This window comes from Lissotriton vulgaris, chromosome 4_1, assembly GCF_964263255.1.
Source record: "Lissotriton vulgaris chromosome 4_1, aLisVul1.2, whole genome shotgun sequence".
NCBI classification, from domain to species: Eukaryota; Metazoa; Chordata; class Amphibia; order Caudata; family Salamandridae; genus Lissotriton; species Lissotriton vulgaris.
In genome coordinates, this window is record NC_141691.1 from 725,088,657 (window position 1) to 725,104,472 (window position 15,816).

At 43.6% G+C, this 15,816-nt stretch overlaps 1 protein-coding gene across 1 annotated transcript in view; it reads left to right on the forward strand.

Annotated features, from left to right (window-relative positions):
- Positions 1 to 15,816, forward strand: part of CAGE1 (cancer antigen 1) — a 1,013,025-nt gene that overhangs the window by 221,453 nt on the left and 775,756 nt on the right. Inside the window, exon 4 of the mRNA XM_086966850.1 lies at positions 13,972 to 14,175. Within this exon, the coding sequence (XP_086822976.1) occupies positions 13,972 to 14,175 (204 nt within the window). The remainder of the gene's footprint in view (positions 1 to 13,971; positions 14,176 to 15,816) is intronic.

Below are 15,816 nucleotides of genomic sequence, written 5' to 3' on the forward strand. Positions count from 1 at the left end.
TGCAGCTTTGTGACACAAAGAGCGACGCCGCCTTAGCTGTGTTTATGACCCTCGTACGCCAGGTGGGGGCCGCAGTGAATCTTAACAGCCGTCACCTTGTGCAGCATTGTGTTGAAAAGAGCTGTTTCCCAGTGCAGCCTTGTGCCCGAAGTGGGATGCTACCTGAATTGCATGTTCATGACCCCCATATAACAGATGGGCGCCGCAGTGAATATTAAGGGCCGTCGCCCAGGTACAGCACTGTGGTAATAAAAGGGATTTCATTGTTGTCAGTGTTGTGACCCAGATGGATGTCACCTTGAAAGCACGGGAAGCAACCCCTGTATGCGAGGTGGGGTGAGTGGAAGAATGAATCAGCCATGAACTAAGTGCAAAGTGTGAACTGCTACATCATCATTGGGACATCAGGACCTAAAGATACTTTCTGCAACAATGAAGGAGCTCTGTAGAGGTCCAGACCCTGTGCAGGCCATGAAGAGACTGCTGCTTCTTGCCAGCACATGCCACCATTGACCAAGAACCCCAGATTGCTGAATGCTCACTGCCCTCTATCTTGTCTCCAGCAGGACTGGTAAGACTGAACTGTGAGTCACAGAGCCCGTGGGTTGAGGAAACTGCTCCGACTGGACACTTTGACTCTAACCAGCTATTGCAGGACTTCTAAGACTCTTATTCTGTAGTGGGGCCTAGCCTGGATGTTGCCTGATGCAAATGGGGACTAACTTAATCTGTTCTTAAAAGAGCTGGAGGCTGGTGCTGAGAGACAGTGGTAAAATGCAGATCTTACAAAGAGTGTTCTGATATATAGTGTGTACCTTATTTCACTTTGTGTATAAGAACTACTAATATTTAAGCAAGTATTTGGCTGGACATTCAATTATTGCACTTTCTGAACATTCATTGAGTTGTGAGCCTGAGTTTGCCGTACCCTTACCTCCTGCCCTAGACTACTTGGACTGACCGGCACGCGCTACCACTGAGAATCAATTGTGGAAGGGGTATTTGGCCCAGTTGCTCAGAGTCTATAGTAAGCTGGACCCGGGACATCAGGAATAAAACGCTTCAAACTCCATAGTTGGGTCCAGTAGCTCCTACTTGCCCTATGGCCCTCTAAAAGGGAATATTACAGCAGTGTATACTCAGCTTTGTCTAAGTTTAGCACTTTCAGTTGGGCTCGCAAAGCGATGAACTTTCTCTGGAACTTTATGAATGGTTTTATCCTATGTATTTCTACCAGCTTTATAAACGGAATGTCTTTAAGTCCTGACGTTTCTCCAATATGAGTTTGTTTCTCCAACAACACTTGGCCCCCACAGGCCATGTCATCAGTCTCACTTTTTGTAGGATTACTTCTTGGTCAGTTACAAATTTCAAACTCAGCATGGGGTAGTTGAGCATGCATATCTATAATCACAGAGCATCTGTTGCGCACTCACCAGACAGTATTGCTTCTGAAACGTTTAGAAGCTTTGCCATGTCCCACCTGCAATCGCAGAGGTGAATGGTAAGCCACACAGATACAATGGTCTTTCTAGGTCACTGAGTTTCTGGAGAGCATCCTCACTAGAGACATTCTCACAAGTCTCCTGGCCAACTGTCACCTCTAGGCTTGAGAACACCTTCTTAGACAGAATGTCCAGAATCACCTTTTCCTTAAGAGGATACCATCAGTAATCCCCTGATTCTCAAGTTAAAATGTTTGCAAAATGTGTTGATGACATAGACCAGTCAGTGCATATTGGTGCTTGTTTAGACAACCATCCAATCTGTTGTCGTATGCAGCTCCTGATGTGGACCACTGTTACTATTTATATGAGTAAAAAACAAAGCACTCTGTCCGACCACTAGCAGGAAGCTTTTGTCTAGTAATTGAAAGGGAATTGCTGACTGGAAACCGTATAAAGGATTTCATTCAAGGCTAGTGAAATGAATGGAAGAAACAGCATTAGGAGGAAAGGAAGTAGAGTTACCTCGAAGAAGGCAATAAAGAACAAAAAGAAAACCTACCAATAAGCAACATTGCCAGGCAAAGAGAGTAATGCGGTAGTATCTTTTTCTGACTGATCCACTTCCAACCCAGAAGCAGTCAATGTTATGTTTCTGTCCATGTAGGATATTAATTATGACAAAATGTATTACCTAATAATAATTAATTAACAGACAATTAATTTTCGATACCAGAAATTAATAAGTAATATTTCACTAATTAATAATTAATTAACAGTAAATTAATGATCAATACACAAAATAATTTCAATAATTACTTTTAAATTACTTCCCACCCTATTCCCCTATAAACCCACTACCCGCTCGAAATAATAAATTAATACAATTAATATAATTATCAATTAATCAATTAATAAAAATGTATTACCAAATAATAAAAAATAATTAGCAATTAATAATTAACAATAAATTCATTATCAATATCAATAAATAAAAATAAATAATTACTTAATAACAATAACATTACTTCCCACCCTATTCCCCTATAAGCCCACAACCCTTTACAGAACTAAAACGCAAAATTAAATAAAAAATCATTAATTATTCCCAAAAATTAATATTTAATTTATTATCATTAAATCACTTCCCACCCTATTCCCCTATAAACCCACAACCCGCTACAGAATTAAATTACACAAAAATTAAATGACATAAAATTCATTACTTTAAAAAAATTCAAACATACATTACAAAATAATACATACTTTTAACACATATACTAACACTTAAATTACTATAAAAAAATTAGATATTTTTAACAACTATATTATGACTGTCGATATTACTAACTTTGATATTATGGAAATCAATATTTCTTACCTGAATTCCGATATTCTGCACCACTATATTTTTGCAATTCGATATTCTGTCCATTCTATATAAAAAATTTGATATTCTGTCAATTCGATATTTTTTTTCTCGATATTGTGACTGTTCACCATACCATCTAGAAGCCTCCCCTAAGCCCTTGCAGTTTCCAGGTTCCCTATACCTCATCTTGCTTCTCTTAGTAGGATTCTGCACGCCCACTTCTCTCATTCTCTTCTCCAGGTCTCTATTCTCGGTCCCCCTGTGTCGACTTCTAATTCTTAGCAATTTCCCACTTAGATAATACATTTGCAAGGTCCTGAAACCTCCTAGTTACTTTCGTCTTGGCCGTATGTGAGAACCAGCTCAGTACGCAGTGGCTCGGTGTATGTGGTATCTCTTTATAGCACTTTCTATTATGTATCACCTCCTCCCAAAAAACTTGCAGGCTATGACAGTCCCAGAACAGTACATGCACCTCTTTTTTCCCTCATTGGGGCAGGCCGCCGTACTTGTAAATATAGTTTTATTCGCGCTGGTGTAAGGAACACTCTATGTAAGACGTAGTAATTTTTCAGCTTAAGTCATGCATTCCTGGATATCTTAAGGGTTCTTTCCACAATGGTTCCCCAACTCTTCTGTAATCGGTACCCCCAGGTCCTCCTCCCACTGAAGCCTCAATAACTCCATGGGCTTCTGGATGTCTCTCCTGATTGCCTTGTAAATACAGGAGACCGTTTTAATTCTATCCGCCGACAGTGCCATGAATCTACAGCAGTCTAGTGCCCTTAGTTCTACAGATCCAGTGCCCCAATGTTTCTTTTACATCATGGTGAGGGCTCTATGGCTCAAGAAGTGGCCTCGCTGGAGGTCAAACTCCTCTCGGAAGTCCTCAAAAGGAAGCGTCTGGGAGTCTCTAAATAGGTCTCCAAATGCAGTCTCTCCCGTTTTCTTCCAATCATCTAATTCCACCCAGTTCCCACCATGCGGCAAGTATCTGAGCATTTCCAGAAGTAGGTCTGGGGAGTAGGGGATTCTGCAACTGGTGCACTGCAGCCATCTGGCCCAGCACCGCATCACTGTTTTTGTCTCTTCGGTTCCCATGCGTGGCCGCTGCTTCAGTCTTAATAGTATTCTCGCCAGATCTGGGGGTCTCTGGAGCAAATGGGTATTGCGCCCTTACCGGATTCCTACTGACCGCCAGCCACCTCACGAGCCATTGGAACTAAGCTGCGAGGTAGTATGCCTTAAGGTCTGGGACCGCCAATCCCCCCGTTGCTGGGGGCCTAATCATGATTATTATGACTAGGGCTACTCTCCTGAGGCCGACCCCCCATATAAACGTTATTATTTGTGAGTTCAGGTTTCGAAATTTCGAGCTCTGGATGCATACCAGAAGAGTCTCAAAGATGTATAGCAGGCGCGGGTGCACCACCATTTTCAACAGGGCTACTCTGCCTGCAACAGACAGCAGCAGGGAGCACCAGAACTCCATAGAGGAGCGGAGGGATCGTATTCCCCTACCCATATTACCCTCTACTAAGTCCGTAGTATATTTTCACCCCCAGATTCTCTAGGCAGGCGGGCTCCCATCGTAGACATCTCAAGCCTTCTGGAGGAAGCGTGTCTTGTGTCGTGGGGAACAGTCTAGATTTTTGTCAGTTCACCCTCAGTCCAGAGAGGTGACCAAACTCTTTGAGCATACTTTTGGCGCCACGTAGGTCCTCCTCTGTATCTCGGAGTAAGAGGAGTAGATCATCTGCATACAGAGTGATATGATGGCAGGTCCCCCTTACCTTCAGCCCTATATAGTCCCACCCCAGCCAGGAGAGACACAGCAATTGCTCAATGGCCATGGCAAAGAACAGTGGGGATAGAAGGCACCCCTGTCTTGTACACCTCTCCACCTTCTGACTCTGGGATATAACCTTCCTTGGATTTGCATATAGTAATTTCACCCATCTCATGGAGCCCTTGCCCGAGCCCATCTGCTCCAGTAATTTGTACAGGTAGCGCCACTCTAAGCTGTCAAACGCCTTTTTTATATCCAATGTAAACACTGCGGAGTCCCCTTTAGAATAGTCTCCTGCATTCAGTATGGCCATGAGTTGTCTGAGGTTAATGACAGTATTTCTTGGCAGAATAAAGTCCGCCTGATCCGCATGTACCAGCTTGGACATATGCGGTAACAACCTGCTTGCTATTATCTTGCTCAATATTTTATAGTCCATGTTTAGCATGGACAGCGGTCTAAAGGCTGTTCTGTCATGAGCTGGCTTCCCAGGTTTAAGGACTGGGACTATAAGGGCTTCCCTAGTGGTGTCCGGTAGTATTTTCAGTTCTCTGGCTGCCTCGTACAGCAAGACCAATCAAGGGGCTAACTCCGCTGCATAAGTCGAGTAGAATTCGGAAGGTAATCCATCCGTTCCCGGCGTTTTGTTATGTGCCATGTGTTTGATGGCTACTTTTACAGGGAGATAGCTTCCCTTAAGTCCTCCGCATCCTCTGTTTCTAGTCGCGGCAGTCTCAGCCCCTCTAAATATTCCCATACTGTCTCATCCCCTCACTGGGAGGTTCTGCGATACAGTATGGTGTAGTACTGGGCAAAGATATCGTTGATCCCTTCCCGAGTATATTGTCTGTTCCCATCTTTGTCCTCCACTTCCACTATTGGGGAACCCCTGCTATTGACTTTCAGCATGTGTGTGGTCTAAGTACTGTTGATTGTCAAAACAGCGCAGTCGCTCAGTCTGCAGGGCTACCATCTCCCTTGCCTCCTGAAGTTCCGTCTGTAGCTCAGGGTGCCCAGTCGCCTCCGTTCGACATCTCTAAGCTCCTTTTCAGCTGTCAGGTCTGCTGTTGTGTGCGTGCGTCTGACCCTTGACGTCTCTGCTTTCAATGGCCTCTAAGCACCACCTTGAAGGCATTCCACTCTGGGAAGGGAGCGGTTACTGTCCCATCATTATCATGGGCATATTGTGTGATCTTTTCCTGGACTACTTTTCTAAAAACCTGATCTTCCAACGCTTCTGGGCATAGTCTCCAGGTATGGATTACTAAATTAGGGCCTGTCAACCAAAGCCTCATGAGGACGGGATTAGGATCCGAGGTCGTCCTGGCCAGATATTCAACCATATGGACCTGGCCATTCATATCTGGGGTGCATAGGAATGTGTCCAGTCACGTATGTTCCTCATGTGTTGCTGAGAAGAAGGAGTTGTCCTTGTCTAAGGGATGTAGGTTCTCCAAGAATCCACCAATCCCCACTGTCCCTGCCATTCTCATGCATTACGAGTGGTTGGGGAGTCCTGCAGTGGAGGGTGAGATCTGTTGAGGGTGGAATCCAGCACAATATCAAAGTCTCCACCTATGGTTGCTGCGGATGTCAAGTATGGTGTCACGTATACTTCGGCAGCCTCTCAGGATAGGTTTGTTGCTCAAATGAGTCCACCTATTGACACCCTCAATTCTGACTTGCTATCATGGCATGCAAGATTAAGGTGGTCAATCGGGGGAAGGAAAGGAAGGGAACACTCGGGATGGAGACCTGTGAAAAAGAAAGGCTTGTTTAGAAAACTAGCTTTAGAAAATAGTCTAAACAATTATAATGTAAACTAATAGAAATTCTTTCTTCCTATATACCTGTAAAGGAAAATAACAAGATACTGCAGTAGTCTTAAGAAGGACGTATTGTATTCATCAATAATGTCCATAGGGCTACCCACTTTGAACTCGCTTTGAATAAACCCAGATCTCATTTATTGGATACTGCGAACAGAAACAATAAATTGTATACTATGCCTTATATATACACCAGAGAAGCTTACACTCTATATACAGCAGTACCCACCAATGTTTGTGTCATTTTTATCGTCACAAGGGAGGAAGGACAAGGCTTAGTATCAACCTCTCACTGACCCTCTGCTAGAAAATGAATAAAAAGACACACAACATGAACAATTCCAGAAGACATATGGTTAATTTCTTCTGGGTATCATTCCATAGATATCATGTAGTAATGAGCATACTATCCATTTGCTGTTGGGAATTGAAGTCTTTTATCCCCTGTATCAGAAATACCTCCGCATTCCCCTTCCTGCAACCATTCCAGTAGCGCCGGGTAGACTGGGACATACCTTTCCCAGTTCCTTTCACACTGTTGTCGCTGGAGTAGAGAATTTTCAGCATGAGACAAGGTAAGCTTTGTAACAGCTGGAGCCAGCTGTTAGTCAGTCTGACCAGAAAATATAACCGATAGACATTTGGGGCATATCTGTTTAATAAACGCAGCGCTCTGCCTTTTCTAGTCTCCCTCGCACTACAACATATATGCCTTCAGGGTCAATCAGCGAATCTGTTAGCTGGAAAGGCACTCTAGCCCTTATCCAGATCAGTACTCCCCTAGCGTAGGCCGAATATGTAGTGTAGAATGCCAACTCTCACCATCGCCTCTAGAGAGCCTGTCCTTCTTTGGCTGTGAGGTGAGTTTCTTGGAGAAGTGCCATTTGTACTCCCCTTCTATTAAGATAGGAGACCACCTTGTAGCGCTTGGCCATGGTTTGCATACCCCTTATATTTCAGGTTAAGCACTTATTTCTTCTAGTGTCTGCCATGTGTTAGTCTTCTCTCCCTCTTCCGCCCCGTGTTTCCTCAAGTCCTCTTTACTGATCTGCTGCTTCGACTCATTCCTGTTGATATGAACATGTGATGCGACTCATGTTTGCCTAACGTGCATGATAACAAAAACACAACAACATTCCCAACGCCCCTTCCCCAGGACAAGCAGGCAGTACCCTCCCATCCAAAATAACAAACTGTGTCCGTGAAGAACTCGCTCACGGGGAGTGTAAGTGGGGCAGGTGATGCTTCAGGTGCATCCGCCCGCTCGCCCCTGGCCCCACTCCCCTATAAAATCCAGTGTCTTTTTACATTCCCCTGCTGTATTTGGATTTGCCTCTTTGTCCTGTTATCTTGCTCCTGCTCTGTGCATCTCTCCCACCCCCCCTACCTGCTCCATCAGATGATCTCATCTGCCGTTCTAGGTGTCACTTTGGGGAGTTCACTGCTTGGGCCTCAGAGAGACTTGAGTCCAGCTCCAAGCCAGAGTCCGCTCCATACCCGCCGGCCTCTAAATTAGTGCATCTGGCCCTTTACTGCTGATCAACGCCACCACCTGCATTGTGCTTCGTCGCTCCATCTGCACCTCTGCCTGTGTTGGTGCCAGTGTGTCTTTTTTGGGCGCATTGCTGCGGGATCATCTGGCTCTGCCTCCACGGCGCCTCTCATCTCTGGGTGGGGATATTCCGCAGTGTTGTCCCAGCCAATTCTATGCCTCCTCTGGGGTGGCAAAGAACTCAGTTCCATCTAGTGTGGACACCTGTAGCTTGGCCGGGAATTGTATTGCATATGTGTAGTCGAGCTGCCAGGGTTTTAGCTTGACGCTCCTCTGCTGCTACACCTCCCTAGAGAAGTCTGTAAATATTCGCACCACCACATTGTTGACTCTGTTTTCTCCCTGCCATCGGACTTGCACCAGTATGTGATCTCTATCCCGATAGTGCAGAAGCCTTGCTATCACCAGCCTTTGAGGGGCTCCTGGGGCAGGCGATCGCGCAGGGACTCGGCGGGCCCTCTCAAGGACATAGAATGATGAGAGTCCCTCTGGTGCTATTGTCGTGCGGAGTTACGCCTCCTGGGATCCTATCATGATTGTTCCTTTCACTTTCTCAGGCAGGCAAATCACTCTGATGTTATTTCTTCTTGAGCGATTTTCAGCATCTTCAGCCCAGGGCTCCAGCACCCGCAATTTCGATTCCAATACATTAAATTGAGCCTTAATTTCTGTCAAGGCAGGGGAGGATTCAGAGATCTGGCACTCATTTGATGTGACTCTCTCCATTCAGCGACTATGGTTGTCTCTCAACTGGACCAATTCTACTCCTATTGAGTACATTTTTGCCTCGTATGCCTTGTATGATGGTCTGTAGTGTCGGGTTCCCAGAGACGTTCGTTGAGGAGGTTTGTACCTCACTATCTTCTAGGGAGTTGTTGGCCTGATCGTCCACAGCCCCATCTATGCTTGCAGCGGCTAGACGCCCAAGCCGCTCTCTCCCCTCCGATTGATGCTCACAATCCTTGTCCCGGTGGCTTAACACCCAGCCTACCACTCTCACCTCCGTCGCTGGGTCGGGTTAGGGATGTCTTGTGGGGCCTCGATGTGTTCAGGGCTCAGCGGTCCGGGCTGCCACGCTGGCGCTTTCTCCAGCTCCAACAGGCGCCGCCATGTTTTTCAGGCTACAGCTCCAGCAACCCGGACTTCTCCCCCAGGCTCTTCACCTGCAGGCTTGTTCTCAGAGCTTCCCCTCAGTCCACTCTCATCACAAGGCTGCAGAGCCCTGCTATCGGCTTGAGATATACCTCATAGGAGATCAGGATAGTGCGGAACAGAGGCCAGCGGGACAGAGCTCGTAATCCCTGCTGCTTACTCCATCAGCGTGAAGCCACTTCCACCCCCTCCAGGAGCTATTCACCATCAACATATAACAAGTCCCTTTCATCATTATTCTTGAGTTTCAATGCTGAGGAATAACACCCTTGAGGGACACATGATGAGAGCTGAACTCACATAATTAATTTGATCTTAATATGAACTAACCACACCCTCTCTTTCCAAGTTTCCTTGTGACAATCAGGATATTACTCAGTTACTGGTATGGGGTTCTCTCATTCTGTTCGTGATGCAGTGTTCACCCAGGAAGTCCCCTGAGTGCTCCCAGACATGAAAGAGACTTTTTCTTCCCTGATTCCACACTCCATGTTCTCTACCTCCTTCTTCATGCCTAGCGTACATCCATATGCTGCTATGCAATTCTCCAAGTTTAGTTTCTGTGAAATGAGGAAATATGTTCTCGAAATAGGACAGATTTCTAGGTCCTCTGAGTGCAGGCATCCCGTATTTATTTAATCTCTTAAATTCTGATTTCTAGGTCCTCTGTGTGCAGGCATCCCTTATTTATTTAAGCTCTTGAGTTGCTCAAACAGCACCCTGATTTGATATCTCCCCTTGTTGGTTTTTCTGACTGATCTGGATTCCGAAACTCTGGGCTCTCCTTGGTACTAATTATAGAAATCCTTGGTACTAGCGACCCAATACACAAGATGGAAAAAAACATCCTTTCAGAATTAGAGGCTGACACTGAAAGGAGTGAGAGAACTTTCAGAGGAAAGTCTGTGTTTTAATGTCTCTCAAGAACTATCTCAGTTGCAATATAGCCAAATGCCCAGCTTATAAGCAACATGCAACAGTCTCTGTGATCTCACAGCTTCGTGAAATCCATGTAATGAGAGCAAATGTTACCTTTTATGGCGGGGTCTTTACTTAACAAGTTGTGGATGACCAATGCGAATCCAGTCATTTGTAATATTTCCCTGCCCTAAAACTACCATCCATAGAAATATTCATTAACATTTTAACATTCAGAAGCCAAAAATAATATTAATGAAACAAGTGGATCCTGTGTGTTCAAAATATTTGTTTTGGAAGGGTGTCATGAATTGCCTGTTACCTTAAACAAGTGAGATGTGCAGGACCAGCAACAGAAGGGGGAACATGAATTGAGGAGAAGGGGGAAAAGGTGGAGGGTTGATATGCAGTAGTAATTATCTATTCTTTAGGCTCCTTCCTGTTTCTCCTCATTGCTCCCTATTCCCACATTTCAGCTGTTACTGGTACTGGAGCTCCCTTTGAATGACGTATGAACAGTAATTCCCAGCTCCCACTCTCTCTCTTGACTACACCCTTGATTTTTTCTCTCTCTCTTTACCCAATCCCTTTTGTGTGTTCTTGCCGCTTATATTAGAGGTCCCACTCATTTTGTTTAAGGGATACCTATTGCCATTCATCCCAAAAAGGCAGTTTAATCAGCAGGTCCTCATCTTCTCTGTTTGCCTTTGACTCAAAATCTAGTCAGTTTTGCAGGTTTAGCTAATGTATTGAGTCTTAGGGTAGTTGACAGATGTGGGGAAATGTGAATTATTATTTGGTGTGGTTGTGCGATCTCATCTGGTAATAACAGCACAAACCCATATCAGACCCAGTCAGGTTTGTCTGTAAAATCTTTCCTCAGTCCTGGGTAGCTGTGGTTCACAGCAGTCAGGCTTTATCAGAGGAATAAGGTTAAAGCATTAAGAAGTACCAAAAAGAGCATAATAATAAGAAAACACAACACAAGAAAAACCTCAAACCAAAATATAAAAGTAGGTTTTATTTTTATCTTTTTATACATCAATGACAAAAATCTGAATGAAGTTTTTTTGTCAGTCAGTCAAAATACTTTATTTCGGCTTTACAGCCATAAAGCACAATCAAATATACATACATCCGATGGATCATAAAAAGTAAGGGAGGTGCAAAAAGGGCAAGTTAAAATATATCATCAAGAGCCAAAAACGATAATCTACAAAAATAGATTACATCAGTGGCAGCCATAACACAGGATAGGTACCTACCTGATCCCCCAGATTTTCTGGAGCACACGCAGGAGAAAACCAGGGCACAGTTAATATACAATATATGAGGACAATACAAACAACACTAGTATTTCATATACATATTCAGTTAGACTACATAATAAAAAAATAAATTAGGGGAATGAGGCTAAAAACTTACTAAACAATAAAATAGACATAATTATTATCGTCTCAGTTTACAGATGTGGGGAAATGTGAATTATTATTTGGTGTGGTTGTGCGATCTCACCTGGTAATAACAGCACAAACCCATATCAGGCGCAGTCAGGTTTGTCTGTAAAATCTTTCCTCAGTCCTGGGTAGCTGTGGTTACCAAAACGAGCATAATATTAAAAAAACACAACACAAGAAAAACCTCAAACAAAAATACAAAAGTAGGTTATATTTTTATCTTTTTATACCTCAATGACAAAAATCTGAATGAAGTTTTAAAGAAACAATACATAACTGAATTTTACTCAAGTCAATAAATCATTGTAATCTACCAAAATAGTGCTTTAGTGTTGACCAGCAAGTTGAAAACAGCTATCAAGGCACTCTTGTGGGGGTGTCACCTCTGACAGGGAGCTGGTCACAGGGACCAAAGAGGCAGTTACATGCCACTCCTAGCATTCTCCACAGTCCAGTTCTTCGTCCTACAGTCCAGTTCTACATCCTACGGGCGAACTGGCATTGAAGTCAATACAGAATGCTGAAGATGCTTGAAGATTCTGGGCTGACACAGTGGGCAATCCCTTGGTCTTCAGGCTTGGTGGTGCGACTTTGGCATAAGGGGTTGATCTCCAACAGGTTCCAGTTGAAGTCCAGCATAAGACCAGTTGCTGTTGGACTACTAGTGTCTGGTTACTTTTTTTGTGGGTAATAACTTCCTTGCTGGGTAACCAAACAACACTCTGACGACTCTTCCGGATCCAGACTACTTAGATGCAACGTTTTCTGATCAGGACTTGGTCTCCCAGACTGCACTTCAGCATACAACAGTGGTCAGACTTTCCTGGCTACTGAATTCTCCAAATGCAGACTTTTCAGCGTTTATAGCCATGTGGCTGTAACAGGGACTGCGCCATCTAACTCTTGGAGTCACTCCTTCTGTCTGCTCCTCACGGGCAACGTTTCCACGGGTGGGATTCATCAGGCACAGTCCACTCTTTGCTCGCGCACTGGTGCAGCAGGGTGCAATCCAATCTTTGTTGCAGTCTCTCTTTACTGTGCCAAGAGATAGCACGGCAAACTGGGCCAAGTGATAGCAGGGCATCCCTTATTCAGCCCTCCTTCCGAGACATTGGTGATCTGAGGTCTGGGTGCCAGGGTTGCAGTTTTGTGCCCGTCACAAGCTCAGGGAATTGTGGCATCTAACTAACTAGTGGGCTACCAGGTCACCCCCATCTGATGACGACAGCTGGGATGTTGTGGCATCTAGCTATCCCGTAATCCACTATTCTCTCAACATGCCAGAATTCTTCTTTCTTGTGTGTGGAGCTTCCAGGCTAAACCCAGATGTGTGGCTACCTGTGGGCTACACTCCCTTAAAAAAACGGCCTGGCAACGAGTTTTCCCTCTCTGCCTGAGATGTCAGCCCATGTGCTAAAACAAAAGAGCAACCCATTTGTAGTGTGATTACCCCTTGCTCTTCAAAGGCAGCTTCCCCCTTGAAGCTCTCCTTTTGGGTTCACACCCACTCTGGCCATGCTGCCAGGAGGAGGTCACGCATCTTCCATCGGCAGGTCCATTGTTCCTTTTTATGGAGAGTCGATCTCACATCTTCCCAGGAGGGCAGCAAGCTCTCTCAAGGTCAGCATCTGTGTGCAACCGTAAATGGCTATTGGATAGTTTGGGCAACAAAGTGGCAACATCGGTAAACTAGTTACATTAAATTCGACATGAACAACAATTCAGGTTTAATGCATGGATTCTATTGATACCTTGAAGTACCAACTTTAGTAGTCTCATTTAAAAGTTAGCACTGCTGATTTTTCAGTGTATAATTCCATACTCGCCAATGTGACTACTCCTTTTTACAATAAAAATGAAATGCAAGCTGTTTACTGTCAGGGTATGTAAAAGCACATGTTCTTCATTTTAACATACTGAACCCTGCCCTAGGGGTCTTTAGACCTACCTTTGGGGTGAGAAGGTTGAGCTTTACTGTAAATTCAAATAGCAAATTCAAGTTAGCAGTTTAAAAAATGCTCTACCAGTATGTATTGGCAGTCAGGCAAGTCTGGGAGTCATGCTTCACTTTGTCACACTTGTGGTGGCACAGTCAGTGCTTCAGTCCACAAGGCACACTTAGCTTACAGGCTCTGGATATCCCTCGTAATGTATACTAATGATGCTTAGTTAACTTATACCAATGAGGACTAGCCAATTAAAAACATACACTTTCAAGAGTTAGAGCACATGCACTGTGGCCTGGTCAGCGGGCCCAGTGCACTACAGAGTCATTACACCAGCACTAAATCCAACAGCAATAGGGCAAAATGTGGGGGGAACCTCCAAAAAAGAGCATTCCCTAACAACAGTCACTTGTACAGTTACCATGCTTTTTTCTTTTTCTCTGTCTGTTACGCAGTATGTAGCGTTATGCCCCAATAGCAGCATACATTTCAAGCATTTGTCTTTCCACAGGTGGGCAGTGGGACCCGTGGTAAAATTGTCAATGCTATTGGAGAGATGGAGAACATGAATTCCCAAGAATATCTAGATAAACACATCACCGTTATAAAATCTTTGATTCAATCATCTAAAGAGATAAAGGAACAAGTCCGAAATAATTTATTTCAGCATGACATCAAAGCAGACTTTAATAGTGGATTTTGTCCTGCCAAAAGGGTAAGTTATATGCATGTTTTTGTACATCATGAAACAATTATCAAGTGCATTTCAAATCGTGAAAACGTTGTTGAAATAAGCCTAGACCAACCTGTTATCTTGATCAACAGGATTTGCTTCTTGTCAATAATGCACTTCCTGGTGTGTTTTTTTTGCCAGCCCACTACAATAAGTAGCTCTTTAGTTGCTGATAGACAAATAAATAAGGAGAAAGTTAACATAGCTAAGAACTCAATAGGCTGCATGAATGTAGCTTATGTACCTAGATTGCTTAATAGTAAAACTCCTGGGTTTCCATTGCTTCATCTTTATGTAATGATTTATTCATCCTCTTCTGAATACTTTCCTTCTCTTCATGAACATCTGTCCTCCTTTTAGACCATAAAAATCTGCCTGGCGTAACTTAGCCTGAGTAGGACTGTGAATAGGAATTCGAGTATAGCAGTTCATTGGTTGGACACGAAACACACCATACCACAATTGCGTTTCACAGTTTTTGAAAGGATAATCTCTGTACCACACAGGGACAGTACAAACAGTTAGCACAAAAAGAAATCATTTGGATAAAATGCTTAGACACAATAATGCCACATGGTTTGAATGATAAAATTGAAATGTAATGTTTTTGGTAATTCATCTGATAATATTGAAAGGAAGGCAACTGGCAAGATGGAGGGTGTAAACAGATTAGCATTAGTCACAATAATGTGAGGATTGTAACATTGTAATTTTCACTAGAGCGTTGTAACACTGTTCAGCATGACTATGCAGTCTGGTACAGTCAATACACAGGAGCCATTGGCAGAATAGCATTATTTTGATCATGTATGGCACTGTGCTTATTATAATGTTATGAATGGAATTGGTTCTCTGCGTATACAGGTTGTATGTAATCATGATTGAATAATGTTTATAATCAGTTTGGTATTTTTGAAATATTCGCTGTTTCTCCTGGGTTTGTACTGCTGGTGTTCAAAACTGTTTTCACAATCACATTTTTATATCATGTAAACCAGGCACTATACGTGACGCATGCAAGCTCCTTTTTATAGTTAACTTTGGTGGCACTTTCATTTTTCAAAATGTGCACATTTTATGATATGCTCAGCATCGATATTAGTTTGAAACAGATAGTGGCACATACACTGAATGTGTAAATAGTCGAGTTAGAGTCATGATCATATGTCTCTGGTCTGTTTTCTATCTTTATTGAACTGCATCGGCATTGACACGCTACAGTATCTTTAAAGCGTTGTCGCAGGTCACGTGCACTTTTTCCATATGAGAGGCAGTGGTGTCCCACGGACTCATTTCAGGGCGTAAGTGAGTACCACAGTTTTGCAACCACTTACGTTACATGACCGTTTTTAGTATACCATTGCCGATGTGTTCTTTGGTTTGTTTAGGAGAGTTAATACCTACATGGAACCATATACGGAGATGTCACGAAGGTGCTTGCATCGCATTTGATTTTAAGTAAGTAAGGAATCTGATGGAGTGAAACAGTCATCATATTTGAAGTTTTGGATTGTTTTTGATTTGGTTGTGCATTTTGGTTATTTTTTCACTAGCATGAGAATGTGGTTGGGAAACACAGTGGAGGATTATTCTGTTAGGTTGTCTAATCACGTGCGCAACATG